Consider the following 19,876-nt stretch of genomic DNA (forward strand, 5'->3'; position numbering starts at 1 on the left):
AAATCTCTGGATGTTTCTAAATCTTATCTGCCAGGGCTTTCTCATGCCCCCTTTTGCCCACCTGATTTCCTTCGTAAGTATGTTCCTCAATTCCTTTTATTCCTTCAGGAATATATTTAATCTAGCTACCTGTACCCAACCCATCTCGTTTTTTTCTGACCAGAGCCTCAATTTCTCTCATCATCCGGAGTTCGTTACTCTGCCTTGCTTTGCCCTTCACTCAAACAGGAAAATGAAAACTTTGAACTCTCATTATCACACTTTTAAAAACCTCCCATTTTCTGGACATCTCTTTGCCATCCAACAACCTGTTCCAATCTACTTTTGCAAGTTCCCATCTAATACCATCAAAGTTGGCCATGCCCCAATTTAACCCGTAGACCAGCTCTGTTCTTTTCCATAACTATTTGAAGACTAATAGAAGTGTAGTTGTTGGTCACAAAGTGCTTGCCCACTATCACCTCAGTCACTTGTGCCCGATTTCCTGAAACGAGGTCGAGCTTTTGCTCTATCACTTGTTGAACCCTCTGTTTATTGCCTGAGAAATCTTTTTCTGAATACACTTAACAAATTTCAATCCATCTAAGCCCTTGGCACTTGCAATTGACAATTGCAGTCAATACTAGGAAGGTAAGATATTCTATTATGCCGACCCCATTATTCTTATGTTGGTTCTTTTCATGAAACAATAAATATTCGACAGATTGAACTATTCACTCAGAGAATTCCAACAGAAATGGAGAAATCTCATTTGCTTTGGTGCCTTAGTTTGCAAGGATCTGTTTCAGAATCTTCAAAACATTAACAATTTATAGTGCACCCTAATGTAACACCTTGTTATACAAAAATAAAAAAGGGGTTCCAAAATTAGGTAACTATCAGATTCACTTATAAGGTTGGCAGCTTATAAAATGGGTGTTAACATTGAACCCCAACACCCAAGTAATGCCAAGTTTGCAGTGTACCCTAACAACTTTGGGGAACTTAACATTGACAAAGAAAGTCATCAGTTTTTTATGAATTAAGCCAAGATGACAGCTTGCATAAAGATCTTTAGTGACTTTTACTGATATATCAGCTGAGGTTCAAGTCTATGAAGGACGAAGGCTAAGAAACAAATGAGTTTATAAAATCACCGCAGCACAAAATAAAATGTTACTTCATCGTACGGTTTGATAGTTTATTATTTATTGTAAATAAATTATCAATGATGGTGCAAACATTCCTAAGTGGCAGGATACATATCACATTGTAACCACACTGAGTTATGATTAGAATAGTCATTATTAGTTATGGAAACCATTATAAAAATGGGCAAATTTTCCAGAGTTGTTTTTCAATTTTAATTTCCAGACTTTATTTGATTCTTGGGATGAGGGGCAGTACATGTGAAGTGAGCTTATAACTACCACAAGTTTGGAAGATTTATAGGCAATCTCATTGAGACAGACCAGATCTGAGTCAGCCCACCTGGCCAATCGATCAAGATCCTGCTGCAATTTTTCACAACCATCTTCACTATCTGCAAAACCACTCACTTTTGTAACATCTGCAAACTTGCTAATCTTGGTGTGTATGATCTCATCCAAATCATTGATATAGATGACAAACAGTAACGGGCCCAACACCAAACCCCAAGGCACACTACTAGTCACAGGCCTCCAGTCTGAAGACCTTCTACCATCACCTGCTGCTTCCTTCCATGAAGCTAATTTTCTATCCATTCAGCTATCTCTCCTTGGATGCCATGCGATCTAACCTTCCAGAGATGCCTTCCATGCTGAACCTTGTTGAAGCTATCAAATCACAGTGACGAGGTCTGCTACCTCGCTCCTAAATGTACCGTAGTCATGAGCCATAACACTACTTCCTAGAAATGACCCACATCAATTGACATTGAGTCCTTTATCACACCTCCCATCAACATACCACAAAATACAATGCAGAAAGAATCATTCCGAGCAAGTCTTCAAATATTTCAGGTTATTACATTTCCAAGAGCTTTAAATGTAAACGTTTTTATCACAAGGTCAGAGACTACACATTTGTCATATTAAAAATCAACACAACTCCTTTACTGCTGGGCAACGTGCAGTCAGCAGCATAAATTCTAGCCTGATGGCTGCACACTGCATTCTTACAGAATATATACTAACCTGAACAAAGCATCGAATATATAAAGAGTGCTATTTATTTACCAGACCTGCATACACAGAAAAACTATTTTTGAATGATGCTGTCATTTAGCTGTAATTGCCAAAATAGTATTCTAACTTTTGGAGCATGGGAGCTTATAACAAAAATCATTTGACTTGCCAAGATTCTTATCTGTCAGAATTAATGATTTTTTTTCAATTGTTTATATTTCTAACTTCAAGTACTACAGATTAAACAACAAATGGAAATTCAAAGATACACAGGTTTTACCCCAGCTATTAATCTGTCCCTGCTTCAGAACATCAAAACCCCCCAAAATATTTATACCTTGTTCTCCAGATTTGTTTTGCTGAGTTTCAGCTGTTGGGGACTCGGCACCTTAGGACCAGAGGTAGCGATCACAATGCCCGTTAACTGCGCAGTTGGTAGCGTCTTGGTGATGGCAGTTGGTTGTCCATTCACAATTCTGGTCTGATGTATGGAATTTGCAGTTGATGGCTGAGTGGTGGGTGTAAATTTTGTCAGCACCACTGGTCTCTGGATAAGTTGCGAAGTAGTAAACACCGGTGCAGGTGCAATCGGAATGCTATTTGGCATCACTGGTTTCGGACGAACCTAAGAAATGATCAATATCTTAACATATTACACTATAAAAGGCTCCTGCTACAAAATTATCTTGCTTTTTGAAGAAGCTAAAAAAACAATAACCTGACTACATGGCTGGTTATTTTTCTGTGCCTTGCTAAATGGAAACACTTCAGGAGTGATGCAATTCAGTGTACTAGCAGGCCATTTAAACTTTAGGTGCAGTAAAACAGTTAAGGCATATGCTGGTCACCTCTTATTATCACAATTACAATTTTTACACATTTCAAGGGATCATGATTGTAAAAAACATGGATGATCTTTTTCCTCTTCTCACAGCTAGGAGTTGAAATGAATTGTAACACTCTTACAGTAATCCCAGATAAATTCAGCTTGCTTAGTTGAATCAAAAGGCTTTCAGTTTACATAGCTTAGATTAGCCTAATGCAATGCATTTACGAACTGACCTTGTGAAGCTAAATAGGTCTGCTTCAAGGAACTGTTGAAGAAATATACTGGTAAAATTTGTTTACAGTTGAAAAATAAGACCAACACTCATCCAGGCCTCCAAGTAATTAAATATTACAGAAAATGATCTTCTTATGTGTGGTATTTCCACACAATATAGTCTTCATTATGAAGAGTAAGCCTAATAAGAAATTTTAATAGCTATGATAGGTATTGTAGATTTTATTTTCCCATTGCCTTTTCCTTAGATTTCCTAATTTCCGAGCCCTCTCCTAATTTCCTAGCCCTCATGCAAATTGAGATTTCACATATGCCAGAAGCCTCCCCATTGGGAGACATGTGCCCCAGTGAAGATCAGAACTTTTGAGTATTGCTGTTGAACCTTATCTGTGTAACAAGCTATTAAAGTTCAGTGAATAAGCATCATAATGGAAACCCAAATTGATTTCCCTTCCTATCTGTTTTCATAAGACTGTACATTTCATCAATACCAACCATATTATAAATCCTTAATAAGAGGTGATGGATAAAAATGATATATTATTCCAAAATTAAACCTGCATACCAGAGTGGCTTATTTCGTTGCTCAATAATTCTCAAAAGAACAGTGTCTTTAGTTACTTCTTTTCCTTTATATGTATTTAAAGACCATCTAATACAAGGAAAGAGGGATTTTGTGTTGGCAACCACTTAGAATTTTAATTCCACATTTCACTCTCTTAAGATGATTCATTACTTGGTACGGACTTTCTGGTGTAAATTGAACAGAGACATGAAACATCTTATGCAGTATTGGACTATAAAGGGGTGTGTCTATTTAGTGATTCAGACAAATTTTGCATCCGTGTTTTGATTACAAAGCAACAATTATTATTTGTATTTACCTGTGGTAAAAGGGTTGGGCGTTGGGTCAGCCGGGGTGGTGGAATGAACTGGGGAACCTTGATTGGTGGAGAGTTTGTTGTCTGTACCTGCTGGTTTGGACAGAATTATTTCTTATTACTTGCACAGAAAATTATCACATTAACAATTAAATACTGAATTCACTTTAGCTGGTTATGCTTGTAACCAAGAGTTGAGAAAATTAACAGTTTTCAGAATATTATATGTGTAACTTTAAGTATAAGAGGACCTCCATAGTAAGAGCGATGAAATGTATAACAAACACTAGCAAATTACAGAAATTAAGATTTCTAGAAATCTCAATAAATAAATAGATTAACATCTAGAAATCTCAATAAATAAATAAACTTCACATTTCAATAATACAATACTCTCATTCGAGCACATTTACAGTGCCCTCCATAATGTCTGTGACAAAGACCCATCATTTATTTATTTGTCTCTGTACTCCACGTTGAAATTTGTAATAGAAAAAAAAAATCACATGTGGTTTAAGTGCACATTGTCAGATTTCATAAAGGCCATTTTTATACATTTTGGTTTCACCATGTAGAAATGACACCAGTGTTTATACATAGTCTCCCCATTTCAGGGCACCATAATGTTTGAGACACAGCAAGGTAATGTAAATGAAAGTAGTCTTGTTTAGTATTTTGTTGCATATCCTTCCCATGCAATGACTGCTTGAAGTCTGCGATTCATGGACATCACTAGTTGCTGGGTGTCTTCTCTGGTGATAGCTCTGCCAGGCCTGTATTACAGCCATCTTTAGTTTATGCTTGTTTTGGGGGCTACTCCCCTTCAGTTTTCACTTCAGCATATAAAAGGCATGCTCAATTGGGTTCAGATCGGGTGATTGATCGGCCACTCAAGAATTGACCATTTTTTAGCTTTGAAAAACTCCTTTGTTGCTTTAGCAGTATGTTTGGGATCATTGTTTTGCTGTAGAATAAATCGCTGGCCAATGAGTTTTGAGGCATTTGTTTGAACTTTAGCAGACAGGATGTGTCTATATACTTCAGAATTCATAATGCTATTACCATCAGCAGTTGTATCATCAATGAGGATAAGTGAGCCAGTACCTTCAGCAGCCATACATGCCCAGGCCATAACACCCCCACCACCATGTTTCACAGATGAGGTGGTATGCTTTGGATCTTGGGCAGTTCCTTCTCTCCTCCATACTTTGCTCTTGCCATCACTCTGATATGTTAATCTTCGTCTCATCTGTCCGCAAGACCTCTTTCCAGAACTGTGGTTGCTCTTTTAAGTACTTCTTGGCAAACTGTAACTTGGCATCCTATTTTTGTGGCTAATCAGTGATTTGCATCTTGCAGTGTAGCCTCTGTATTTCTGTTCATGAAGTCTTCTGCAGGCAGTGGTCATTGACAAATCAACACCTGACTCCTGAAGAGTGTTTCTGATCTGTCGGACAGATATTTGGGGATTTTTATTCTGTCATCAGCTGTGGAGGTCTTCCTTGGCCTGCCAGTCCTTTTGCGATTAGTAAGCTCACCAGTGCTCTCTTTCTTCTTAATGATGTTCCAAACAGTTGATTTTGGTAAGCCTAAACTTGCTGATGTCTCTAACAGTTTTATTCTTGTTTCTCAGTCTCATCATGGCTTTGTTGACTTTCATTGACACAACTTTGGTCCTCATGTTGATAAACAACAATAAAAGTTTCCAAAGGTGATGGAAAGACTGGAGGAAAGACTAGGTGCTGAGAGCTCTCTTATACCTGCATTAAGGAGGCATTTAAACACACCTGAGCAATTACAAGCACCTGAGAAGCCATGTGTTCCAAACATTATGGTGCCCTGAAATGGGAGGGACTATGTATAAACACAGCTGTAATTTCTACGTGGTGAAACCAAAATGTATAAAAATACCCTTTAATAAAATCTGACAATGTGCACTTTAACCACATGCGATTTTTTTCTATTACAAATCTCAAATTGTGGAGTACAGAGGCAAAAAAATGAACGATGTATCTTTGTCCCAAACATTATGGAGGGCACTGTATAATGAACTCACAAAACAATGAAAGATTTGTGGGTTGTGAATTGTAACATAGAACTTTAAAGAAAAAAAAGCATTCCAAAGTTTTTCTTACCAACTGTACAGTTGATTTTGGCATTATTCGCACAGCGTCGACCCCCAGAGTTGTCAGTTTGTTGGTAATCTGTAGGTTGATGGGTGTGTTTTGAGAGTCTGCATTAACCACTGATTTCTGAGGGTTGCTTAGAGCTGTTACCATAGCAATGGATCTTGGTGAAACGACCGAGGCAGGCATTGTATGTGTTGTTTTCAGTAGAGTAAGTGGAATCGCCTTTGTGGTGACTATTGAAGGTTCATTTATTGTCTTCTGAGAATTGAAACAAAAAATACACACAAATTAGCCTTTTGATTAATGAAACAATGGATATGAATATTTCTGCACAAATATTCACAACTTGTAGCTTTAAAACAATATTTCTATTTTGAGCAAACACAATGAGCATGCTATATAAAATTAATAGGACAATGCAACAAAAAGGAGAGGTCAAAGGACGCTAGAAGCATTTACAACTTTGTGTATTTTCTTCAATAGCAATTATAAACATTAAGATTCAATACCTACAAAAAGTTAATGGGAATGTTCTGGTTCTGGTTGATTACTGCACAAACACCTCATTAGTGGTTATCTCGCGCAGGGCGGAGTGAGTGAGCGATTACATTTTGAAGTGGGTCCAAGTTGAGAAGATCTAGTTGCTCAATCCCCTTTTCGGATTTCAGTTACTAATTCTACTGAGAGATCATGAACCTGAAACTCTATTTTTTAGCAGTACATGCCATCCGAGTTGGGAGACACAAGAGACTGCAGACACTAGACTCTTGAGCAAAAACAAAGTGCTGGGGGACCTCAATAGGTCAGACCCATCTGTGGAGGGAAATAGGCAGGTGGCATTTCAGGTTGGGACCTTTCCTCAGATTCAAGAAGTCTGCTCTTCCAGCACTTTGTTTCTGTAATGTTACCTGACTTGCAAAGTACTTCCATTAACTTTGTTATAATTTCATATGTTTACCATCAGCAGTATTTGAAATTCTTACACTCATATTGGCCGAAGTTTAGTCAAGCAAAGCCCACTAACTGCACTAAACATTTTTACCTGATTTGTCTCATGTGCATCTCTAAAGAACTTGCTGACTGAGTGTGCCTTACACCTAATCAGCAAGGCACTGAGTGGAACCATGGCTTCACAGACATAATATGATCACTGGGGCCAGGCCAAAACTAGACCCATTTTACAAAACTATTGAGAATAGCTTTGACCAAGGGCAAAATGATACGCTCGGCTTTACTATCTGCAAAGTGTCAGGGTTTCTCAATACTTCCAACCTTTAAGTATTAAAAAATATTAGAAATGAAAAACAATTAAAAAGGCATTAGTTATTTGAACAGTTAAATATCAAGTGAAAACAAAACACAAACAATTGAAATGTTCTTGCAAATGAAAATTTAAGAAAAAAGTGTTTTCAGTTATTAGACTGTAATCAAGAAATCCACATTGTATTACATTGTATCACCACCACAAACTGACCAATGAGAATTTACGGGTTTGTGGATTATTTTTTTTAATAAATATTTTTATTAGAAGCATGTATACAAATAATAGAAAGCGACAGTTTAATTACAGATTTCTTACATAGCTTCAGTTTTTTTTTTAAAGAATAAAGATAAAGAGAGAAAAAGATGAGAGAAAGTAATAGAGAGAGAAGAAGCAAAAAAAAAATGGGAACGCAGAAGGAAACTATCAATGACAGGATTATGGAGATAGATCCGGGAAATGTTGAGTGTAACTATTCATCCAGTCCCAAACTCAGGTTTCAACCCTGATTTTGTGTTAAACCAATTTACCTTTTCAAATATTCAATAAATAGAGACCATATTCTAACAAAAAATTCTGGTTTGTCAATTAAGACAAGTCTTATTGTTTCCAAGTGCAAGGTCTCAGTCATTTCCGTAATCCACATTTTAATTGTGGGGCTGCTGGTTTTTTCCAAAATTTTAGTGTTAATTTTTTCGCAGTTATTAGACTGTAATCAAGAAATTGTCTCTGACATATCGTAAAGTTTGTAGTATATTCTGATAATCCTAATATTATTAATTTTGGCTCTGGGTCCAGTTGGATATTGATAACTTCAGAATTTTTTTTTAAAATGTCCACCCAAAAATTTTGGATTTTTATATGTTACAAAGGTATGCGTCTTCTTGAAATTGACATTTTTATACAAGTTACAAAGGTATTGGCTTCTTGAAATTGACATCTATCACAGAGAGGGCAAATATTTGGAAAAATCCTATTTGATTTTGCCTTCGAATAATGTAGCCTATAATATTTTGAATTATATCAAAGAGTGTCCAGCATTTAGCAAACAGTGATTTATATATTGTAAACTTTCATCCCATGTGTCTTTTATTATGGATTGAGTCAACTCGTCTTCCCATGCTCGTCTATATGATTCTGAAGACGGAACCTCAGTATCTAAGAGTATATTATAAATATAAGATATACATTTATTTGTATTGGGATGTCTATTCAGGGTTTGTGGATTCTGTGCCAAGTCAATCCCGGCACAGAATCCGAGAACAGAATTCCCAGGATAAATGTTATAATCTTCCAGCAAGCCCCTGGTCTACTGCTGGAGTATGTGCATGTCCACAAAATCACCAATGGAGCTTAGCAAGCATTTGTGCAAGTTACAAGGCAAACTGCCAGCATTTTTTAGTATGTTCCGACAATACCCAATTATTCGTGTATATGAACAAAATAATTTCACAAGGTTTGAAACATTACATTCAGTGACCAGTGCAGAGGCAAATAAATATGATGGGTCTTTGGCCCAAACATTATGTAGGGCACTGTATACACTAAACATTGTAACAACAAAGTTAAATCCACAGCATGTACATGATTTGCCTTGGAAGAACTCCACACATCACCACTTGCTAACCAGAATGATCACACAAAGTATTTCAAGGAAATCCTTGATTTTTTTTAATCTTTACTTTTTTAGAAGATGTAATATATAAAATCTGAACTGGAACAGAGCTCGACTATAAAGTCATATCAAAGAACATTTCTTTTCCAGTACCATGCACATGCAAATCAGTTATTTTCAGGTAGAACACAATTATGACTATTGCTGGGTCAAATCACACCACTTTGGTCATTAATGTAATTGCTGACTATTTCTGCATCAAATATCATTTAGAATTAGAATTGGTTCTGAACTGTGCCTGTAATTGGGCCGTTTTGAAACCACATTTTAATAGCCCAACTCTGTGAAGAGGGCCCCCGCCAGAGCTGGTAATCCAACTCACACAGGTTCTCTTACAAAGAGTCATAGAGAGTTACAACATGGAATCAGACCCTTCAAGTCTGTGTCAACAATCAACCAGCCATTCACACTAACACATCATTTTTTATTATCTCCATATTCTCATCAGCTTCTCTCAAATGTTATCACTCACATACACACAAGGAGAAATTCACAGGAATCAATGAATCTATCAGCTTGTATGCCTTTGTAATGTGGGACCACGACCCATGTGGTGACAGGGAAAACGAGCAAATTTCACACAAACAGAACCAAAGATCAGGATTGAACGCCAGTATCTGGATGTCAGGGCTCTCACTTAACTTTTTTTCTCTGTTTCCAGCCGGGCAACCTTGGCAGCTTTTTAGGTTGCCAAATGACAGTTTAGGTGGTAATTTAAGACAGCTTGCATGACGCGTGCGATAATGTGCTCAGACGAAGTGCGTAGTTACCAATAGGAATTATGCTTCAATTGGTTCAATTATTGGGTATTAATGGTGGAGTAGCAAGATGGATTCAACAGTGGCTGAATGGGAGATACCAGGGAGTAATGGTGGATGGCCGTTTGTCAGGTTGGAGGCTGGTGACTAGTGGGGTGCCTCAGGGATCTGTGTTGGGTCCACTGTTGTTTGTCATATACATCAATGATCTGGATGATGGTGTGGTAAATTGGATTAGTAAGTATGCAGATGATACTAAGATAGGTGGTGTTGTGGATAATGAAGTAGATTTTCAAAGTCTAGAGAGATTTAGGCCATTTGCAAGTGGGCTGAAAGATGCCAGATGGAGTTTACTGCTGATAAGTGTGAGGTGCTACATCTTGGCAGGACAAATCAAAATAGGACGTACATGGTAAATGGTAGCGAATTGAGGAATGCAGTTGAACAGAGGGATCTAGGAATAACTGTGCATAGTTCCCTGAAGGTGGAATCTCATGTAGATAGGGTGGTAAAGAAAGCTTTTGGTGTGCTGGCCTTTATAATTAAGAGCATTGAGTATAGAAGTTGGGATGTAATGTTACAATTGTACAAGGCATTGGTGAGGCCAATTCTGGAGTATGGTGTACAATTTTGGTCGCCAAATTATAGGAAATATATCAACAAAATAGAGAGAGTACAGAGGATATTTACTAGAATGTTGTCTGGGTTTCAGCAACTAAGTTACAGAGAAAGGTTGAACAAGTTAGGTCTTTATTCTTTGGAGCGCAGAAGGTTAAGGGGGGACTTGATAGAGGTCTTTAAAATGATGAGAGGGATAGACAGAGTTGATGTGGATAAGCTTTTTCCATTGAGAGTAGGGAAGCTTCAAACAAAAGGACATGATTTGAGAATTAAGGGACAGATGTTTAGGGGTAACATGAGGGGGAACTTCTTTACTCAGAGAGTGGTAGCAGTGTGGAATGAGCTTCGATTTGAAGTGGTGGAGGCAGGTTCGATTTTATAATTTAAAAATAAATTGGATAGGTATATGGACGGGAAAGGAATGGAGGGTTATGGTTTGAGTGCAGGTAGATGGGACTAGGGGAGAATAAGTGTTCGGCACGGACTAGAAGGGCCGAGATGGCCTGTTTCCGTGCTGTAATTGTTATGATTATATGGTTATATGCTCAATGAAGCATTCACATTATATTTCTGCTTCAAATAAAGTCACAAACTAAACATATTCACTAATCAAGACGTGATATATACCACAATGACGCAGCAAAATTATAAAACAGTATCTCAACTCTTTTTACACGTTGCAATGAATGCAATTTCTTTTATTTCTTTCCACTTCCAAACAAAAATGTGGTTGGATTATTCAGCGTATAATCAACCTCGGTGAGACCAAGCGCAGCAACACCTCGTCAGTTCGCAATAACCAACCTGATCTCCCGGTGGCTCAGCACTTCAACTCCCCCTCCCATTCCTAATCCGACCCTCCTCCATGGCCAGAGTGAGGCCCACCGCAAATTGGAGGAACAGTACATCATATTTCGCTTGGGTAGTTAACATCCCAGCGGTATGAACATTGGCTTCTCAAATTTCAGGTAGTCCTTGCTTTCTCCCTCCTTCCACTCCCATTCCCAGCTCTCCCACAGCCTACTGTCTCCGCCTCTTCCTTTCTTCCCCCCCCCCCCCCACATCAATCTGAAGAAGGGTCTCAACCCGAAACGTTGCCTATTCCTTCGCTCCATAGATGCTGCCTCACCCGCTGATTTTCCCCAAAGGGATCCCACCACTGGCCACATCTCCCCATCTCCTCCCCTGGCGGCTTTCTGCAGAGACCGCTCCCTTTGTAACTCCATGGTCAATTTGTCCCAACCCACCCAAACCACCATCTCTCCTGGCACTTTCCCTTGCAACCACAGGAAATGCTATACTTGTCGCTTTACCTCCCCCCTTGACTCCATTCAAGGACCCAAGCAGTCTTTCCAGGTGCAGCAGAGGTTCACCTGCACCTCCTCCAACCTCATCTATTGCATCCGCTGTTCTAGGTGTCAGCTGCTCTACATTGGTGAGACCAAGCATAGGCTTGGCGATCGCTTCGTCCAACACCTCCGCTCGGTTCGCAATAACCAACCTGATCTCCCGTGGCAGAGCACTTCAACTCTCCCTCCCATTCCGAATACGTCCTTTCTGTCCTGGGCCTTCTCCATGCCAGAGTGAGGCCCACTGTAAATTGGAGGAGCAGCACCTCATATTTCGCTTGGGCAGTTTACACCCCAGCGGTATGAACATTGATTTCACCAATTTCCGGTAGTCCCTGCTTTCTCCTCCCCTTCCCAGCTCTCCCTCAGTCTCCGCCTCTTCCTTTCTTCTTCCTGCCCCCCCCCCCCCCCCCCCCGTACACATCAGCCATCAGACCCAAAATGTTGCCTAGTTCCTTCGCTCCATCGATGCTGCCTCACCTCTCCAGCATTTTTGTCTACCCATTCACACGTTCTGTTAACCCTCTTTCCTCACCCACTCCCTACACATTAGGGGCAATTTTACAGCGACAAGTTATGCTACAAAGCCAATGCGTCTTTGGGGTGTGGGAGGAAGCCCACACGCTTGCAGGGAGAATGTGCAAATTCAACACAGACAGAGCCCGAGGACAGGATCGAACACAGATCTCTCGCGTGTGAGGCAAGTCTACCAGCTGTGTCACTATATTTTGTTTTCCAACACACAAAAAAATTATACGTTGATAATTTTTGTAACTGAAAAAAAGAAACTATACATTTTCAGTCAAATCTCTAAGTAACGCTATATCCCCCTTTACAGCTACTGTATGTTTTAATTCAGTTCAAGACTATGGGGCAATACATTGGCCATAAAGTTGCTGCCTAAAAGTGCGAAACCCGGGAATTGATCCTGAATATGGGTGCTGCCTGTATGGAGTTTGCTCCTTTTCCCTTTGATCTCATGGGTTTTCTCCGGGTGCTCTTGTTTCCTTCCACATTCCAAAGGTGTGCAGAAACCTATTTCAGACCCAGCCCAAAATGTGCTATTTTCCTTTTGTCCAGAGATTCTGTCTGACCTGTTGAGTTACTCCAGCTTTTTGTGTCTATCTTCAGTTTAAACCAGCATCTGCAGTTCCTTCCTACACACACAATACTATACAATAGAACTTTATTAATCCCAGGAGGGAAATTGTGTGTGTGTGTGTGGGTATATATAACACACACACACACACACACACAGAGTACTCTGTTTACATATTCTGTTGTGCTGCTGCAAGTAAGGATTTCATTGTTGTAACTGGGACGTGAGAGAATAAAACCCTCTTGACCTGCGTAGCTAATGTGTGGGATAGAACTAGTGTACGGGTGATCGGTGGTCGGCGTGGACTCGGTGGGCCAAAGGGCCTGTTTCCACGTTGTATCATTAAAATAAACTAAAAACACTAAAACCAGAGGGAGTCTAAAGAAGAGTCTTTACCCGAAACGTCACTAAATTTCTTCTATCCAGATTTGCTAGCTGCTCCATGGTGTTCCCCCGCACAATTAATGCATGGAATAGTCTTCACTCCCAACCAGTCACAACTAAATTTAACGTAGCTCTTTTTTCCCCAATAACTCTTTTTCGCTTAAGTCCAAGTCAAGAGTCAAGAGAGTTTTATTGTCATATATGTCCCAGATAAGACAATGACATTCCTGCTTGCTGCAGCACTATAGAATATGTAAACATTATACAGAACAGGAGATAAACATTCAGTGTGTCTATATACCATAGGCTATATATACACACAATAAATATACACACAAGGAGGGGCAGTGCTGGACCTCCTGTTAGGAAATGAGACGGGACAGGTGGTGGAGGTATGCGTTGGGGAGCACTTCGGGTCCAGTGATCACAATACCATTAGTTTCAATATAATTATGGAGAAGGTCAGAACTGGACCTAGGGTTGTGATTTTTGATTGGAGAAAGGCTAACTTTGATGAGATGCGAGATGATTTAAAAGGAGTGGACTGGGACATTTTGTTTTATGGGAAAGATGTAGAAGAGAAATGGTGGACATTTAAAGGGGAAATTTTAAGAGTACAGAATCTTTATGTTCCTGTTCGGTTGAAAGGAAACAGTAAAAATTGGAAAGAGCCCTGGTTTTCAAGGGAAATTGGACATCTTGTTCGGAAAAAGAGGGAGATCTACAATAATTATAGGCAGCATGAAGTAAATGAGGTGCTTGTGGAGTATAAGGAATGTAAAAATAATCTTAAGAAAGAAATTAGAAAAGCTAAAAGAAGATATGAGGTTGCTTTGGCAAGTAAGGTGAAAGTAAATCCAAAGGGTTTCTACAGCTATATTAATAGCAAAAGGATAACGAGGGATAAAATTGGTCCATTGGAGAAACAGAGTGGGCAGCTATCTGCAGAGCCAAAAGAGATGGGGGAGATATTGAACAATTTCTTTTCTTCGGTATTCACCAAGGAGAAGGATATTGAATTATGTGAGGTAAGGGAAACGAGTAGAGTAGTTATGGATACTATGAGTTTCAAAGTAAAAGAAGTACTGACACTTTTGAAAAATATAAAAGTGGATAAGTCTCCAGGTCCTGACAGGATATTCCCTAGGACATTGAGGGAAGTTAGTGTAGAAATAGCCGGGGCTATGACAGAAATATTTCAAATGTCATTAGAAACGGGAATAGTCCCCGAGGATTGGCGTACTGCGCATGTTGTTCCATTGTTTAAAAAGGGTTCTAAGAGTAAACCTAGCAATTATAGACCTGTTAGTTTGACTTCAGTGGTGGGCAAATTAATGGAAAAGATACTTAGAGATAATATATATAAGCATCTGGATAAACAGGGTCTGATTAGGAACAGTCAACATGGATTTGTGCCTGGAAGGTCATGTTTGACTAATCTTCTTGAATTTTTTGAAGAGGTTACTAGGGAAATTGACGAAGGTAAAGCAGTGGATGTTGTCTATATGGACTTTAGTAAGGCCTTTGACAAGGTTCCTCATGGAAGGTTGGTTAAGAAGGTTAAACTGTTGGGTATAAATGCAGGAATAGCAAGATGGATTCAGCAGTGGCTGAATGGGAGAAGCCAGAGGGTAATGGTGGATGGCTGTTTGTCGGGTTGGAGGCAGGTGACTAGTGGGGTGCCTCAGGGATCTGTGTTGGGTCCTTTGTTGTTTGTCATGTACATCAATGATCTGGATGAAGGGGTGGTAAATTGGATTAGTAAGTATGCAGATGATACCAAGATAGGGGGTGTTGTGGATAATGAAGAGGGTTTCCAAAGTCTACAGAGTGATTTAGGCCATTTGGAAAAATGGGCTGAAAGATGGCAGATGGAGTTTAATGCTGATAAATGTGAGGTGTTACACCTTGGCAGGACAAATCAAAATAGGACGTACATGATAAATGGTAGGGAATTGAAGAATACAGTTGAACAGAGGGATCTGGGAATAACCGTGCATAGTTCCTTGAAGGTGGAATCTCATATAGATAGGGTGGTAAAGAAAGCTTTTGGTATGCTAGCCTTTATAAATCAGAGCATTGAGTATAGAAGCTGGGATGTAATGTTAAAATTGTACAAAGCATTGGTGAGACAAAATCTGGAGTATGGTGTACAATTTTGGTCGCCCAATTATAGGAAGGATGTCAACAAAATAGAGAGAGTACAGAGGAGATTTACTAGAATGTTGCCTGGGTTTCAACAACTAAGTTACAGAGATAGGTTGAATAAGTTAGGTCTTTATTCTCTGGAGTGCAGAAGGTTAAGGGGGGACTTGATAGAGGTCTTTAAAATGATGAGAGGGATAGACAGAGTTGATGTGATCAAGCTTTTCCCTTTGAGAATAGGGAAGATTCAAACAAGAGGACATGACTTCAGAATTAAGGGACAGAAGTTTAGGGGTAACATGAGGGGGAACTTCTTTACTCAGAGAGTGGTAGCGGTGTGGAATGAGCTTCCAGCGGAAGTGGTGGCGGCAGGTTCGTTGGTATCATTTAAAAATAAATTGGATAGGCATATGGATGAGAAGGGAATGGAGGGTTATGGTATGAGTGCAGGCAGGTGGGACTAAGGGAAAAAAGTTGTTCGGCACGGACTTGTAGGGCCGAGATGGCCTGTTTCCGTGCTGTAATTGTTATATGGTTATAAATAAACAGATAGTGTGCAATAGGCTGTCATTGTTCAGAGTTTGGAGTTTGTAAACAGTTTAAATTCCATTTGGAATATTTTTGGAGGACCAGGAAACCCAGAAGTAAGAGTTACTCCAGGGAGTTACTCCAGCTCCAGGGAGTGATTCTGCTTTAGTTTTCAGCGGTCATGGCGAGGCGGCGACCGGACAGCAATGGCAGCCAGATCTCCCACAATGCAAAGGGAGGGAGAAAGTGCCCGGCGCCGACCAGTTGTCGTGGCAGTGCGCATGTGCGGGGCGGCCGATGATGTGCTGGCCGTAATTGTGCGATTGTGCAAGGGGAGGATGTGCTGGCCGTGGCAGTGCGCATGTGCAGGGCAGCCGGCCGTGCTGGCGGATGAAGAGCGGCACCACCAAGTTTTATATCAGAACCCAAATCTATACCAATCAATCTCACTCACGGTCAGCAAACCCCAACCACCACTGACCCTCCACACAACCATTTGATTACTTCAACAAAGCACCAACCCGATTCTTGACTCAGTCTAAGTAAGGAGCAACTCAACCCCTGTCCCACATTCTCTGCCACCCTGCAGATTTCACTGCCCTGGCCCCAAGCCCAGACTTATGAACTGCAAAAAAAAATCAAAACAATCAGAAGAACCAATTTGTAGCATCCAATACCCTGTATATCCAAAGTGGCATAGAAATATACAAATTGATAGATCAACTGCTGGAAATAAGGTTGGCAATGTGAGCTAGGATGATAACCAACAATGATCCTTTTTGTTGAATATTTGGCTCTTTAAAAATCTCCAGTTATTACATCACAAACCAACTTCAATTTAGCTCTCAACTAATGGATCGATAAACTTATTTTCCCTTGTACTGAAGAACAATTTGTACTAGCTGAACAAAACAACTGAAATATTGCAAACCTTTTCAGTTTGCTGAACAATGATGGAAAAGTATAGATCAGCGAATAATGAAATCATGTATGGAACAGTGATACCGATGCATGCTAATATTCTTTTACTAATCGTTTAAGTCTGCAATATAGTATGATAATTTACACATTCTTGATTATATCAAATCACTGCAATCCAATGTGGTAAATTGTAAAATACTGTGGAAAAGGCCATATCTGTGGGAAGGAACAGAGCCAATATTTCAGGTTGAAGACCCTCATCAGTACAGAAAGGGAGAGAAAAGCACCTTATAAAGCTGCAGGGAGGGTAGGGCAGGGGGCTGCATCGGACAGGGCAAAACCAGGGGGAGCAAGTGAATAAAATCTAAACAAGATTATTTAGACAATGAGTTGGGGTGGAAGTTTGCAACCTTCATGTGGTCCGCCTTGTTTCGACGAATGCAATCAACCCGGCGTGCACAATCAAATAAGATCAAATAGAACAAGTTGTCCTACAACTTTAGGCTGTGCACGCCATACGCAAGAAGAAGAAGAAGACAATGAGTGAATGGAAGCAGTTAGAGGGTGACAATAAAATAACCTAGACAGAAGGAAATGGAAGCTGTGAGGAATGGTCAAACTGATGATATCTTCAACTGCCGGGAAGGGTTAATAATAATAATAATAATAATAATAATAATTATAATAATAATAATAATAATAAATACTTTATTGATCCCCTCAGGGAAATTCAGATTTTTTGTCAGCAGAGGTACAATAATAAAGAACACACAACCACGATAAAAATTTTACACAAACATCCACCACAGCATTCATCACTGTGGTGGAAGGCACAGAAATTGGCCAGTCCTCCATTTTCCCCCGTGGTCGGGACCTCCACCTCCGCAGCCATTGCTGCGGGCGTCCAGATGGTAAAGAACAAAGTATAGTCAAGGTAAGTCCAGGATCGGCTCTTCCCCACCGGAGACCGCGGCTTCAGGATGGTGTAGGCCGCAGGCCGGCAGTCAAAGATTTAAAGTTCCCGCCGCGCCGCAGCCAGAAGCACCGCAGACTGCAGGGTCGGCGGTCGAAGCTCCCCTCCAGGGGTGATGGTAAGTCCATGCCGGACCCACGGTAGAAGTTGTCCGCGGGCCGGCCAATGGAGCTTCTTCTTCCCCCCGGGTCCCCAACGTGAGATCCCGGGCTGTAGACGCCGCCCCAGCTGGAGCTCTGCAGACTGCGGCTTCAGGCTGCCGGCTGCCGCGGGCCAGCAAAGCGGAACGCTCCCCTCTGGCGAGCCCCAGCGAGGGCTCATCCGCTCCACGGCGAGAGTCCACGCTGCGCCCGCCGCTGAAGCCCCGGGCGCGTCTCCGGGAAAGGCCGCGCCAATCCTGATTGTTAGGCCACGGGGGAGGCGACCTGGAAAAAAGTCGCCTCTCCATGGAGGAGACGGCCGAAACGGTTTCCCCCTCACCCCCCCACACCACCCCCACACAAAACAACACTAAAAACATACTTTAAGACATACTTTAAAAAAAAAAAAAAAAAAAAGGGTGAAAAAAATAAGCTGAGCTAATATTATAGTTGGATTTGATTTTAATCATCTATGATCCAAATTTGTTTTCTTCTTTCACAATACACATTACATTACATTCACAATGCACATTACATAGCATGGAATCAGAGTTTTACAGTACTTTTGTTCCAAATTAGACCATTCAGCCCAATTAGAACATAGTAACGTGCTATACAAGTCTTATCCACCGTTCTTCACTGAATTCCGATGACATTATTTTTCTTATTTTTTCCCCCCAGTAAGTTTATAATGTTTTAAATTTAGCTTTGCAAATTGCCTTAATTACCCCTTGAAGTCAATTTTATTCCTACTACTCTTCTATGATAAAGGTTAAAAAACAGGCCAATTAGACGAATATGTCTATGCCAATATTTATTTTTCACTTAAGCAACTTCACGTTTTTCCTCATTTAAATCTATCAGTGTTACTTTGTTTCCTTCTTAGTCTTATTATACTCTAATTATACTCTCACACACTATTTAACCATTGTGGCTGCATAAACTTTATTAAAACCCTTCAGAAATGTAAAGATTACTCCAAGGTCAACTCTCTATTTTCTTTTTCTGAATTGTAAGGCATTCCAGTTTGTAATCCATTCCTGATCTATATACTCTCATACTTTATGTAGTGCCTCCATAATGTTTGCGACAAAGACCCATCATTGTATAAACACTGCTGTAATTTCTTCATGGTGAAACCAAAATGTATAAAAATGGCCTTTATTAAAATCTGACAATGTGTACTTTAACCACATGTAATTTTTTTTCTATTACAAATCTCAAATTGTGGAGTACAGAGGCAAATAAATAAATGATGGGTCTTTGTCCCAAATATTATGGAGGGCACTGCGTCATCTTGTGATGTTTCCTTTGCACCTTTTCCAGACATCAACATCATTTATAATAATAAGGCTACTAGATCTAAATGCAGTACTCAACGTGAATTTAACTTTAACTTCTGTATAGACTCAGCATGAACTTTCCTTCTTTGCTATTCCATCCCTCGATAAATCCTGGTGATTGGTTTCTTTTTTAAACCCTGACAGAACTGTAACAGAACTTTTAGTAATGGTGTATTTGTATTTCAAGATCCTTTTGCTAGAGCTGCACTTGCCAAGCAATAAGTGATCTCCAAATTATAGACACAAAGTGCTGGAGTAACTCAGCGGGTCAAAAATGCCGCCTGACCAGAATTACTCCAGCACTTTGTATCTATCTTTGGTATAAACCAGCATCTGCAGTTCTGTTTCAACAAGAAGCTATCCCCATTCTCCCTACCTTGCATTTAAGTGTAGTGAACTTGAATCGTCAATAATTTGCCATTTTGCAAATACAATTTTGCTCAAAGATTTGTTCCGTCC

At 40.0% G+C, this 19,876-nt stretch overlaps 1 protein-coding gene across 5 annotated transcripts in view; it reads right to left on the reverse strand.

Moving 5' to 3' along the window:
* Window positions 1–19,876, reverse strand: part of phf21a (PHD finger protein 21A) — a 212,023-nt gene that overhangs the window by 33,815 nt on the left and 158,332 nt on the right. For 4 of the 5 annotated variants that reach the window (XM_033039227.1, XM_033039226.1, XM_033039230.1 and 1 more), the window contains 3 exons: window positions 6,227–6,478; window positions 4,095–4,184; window positions 2,485–2,772 (listed from right to left, as the gene is read on the reverse strand). In XM_033039227.1, coding sequence (XP_032895118.1) covers window positions 2,485–2,772; window positions 4,095–4,184; window positions 6,227–6,478 — 630 coding nt within the window. The remainder of the gene's footprint in view (window positions 1–2,484; window positions 2,773–4,094; window positions 4,185–6,226; window positions 6,479–19,876) is intronic. The other variant, XM_033039228.1, reaches the window with a different exon arrangement.

The sequence above is a fragment of the Amblyraja radiata genome, chromosome 20 (assembly GCF_010909765.2).
Source record: "Amblyraja radiata isolate CabotCenter1 chromosome 20, sAmbRad1.1.pri, whole genome shotgun sequence".
NCBI classification, from domain to species: Eukaryota; Metazoa; Chordata; class Chondrichthyes; order Rajiformes; family Rajidae; genus Amblyraja; species Amblyraja radiata.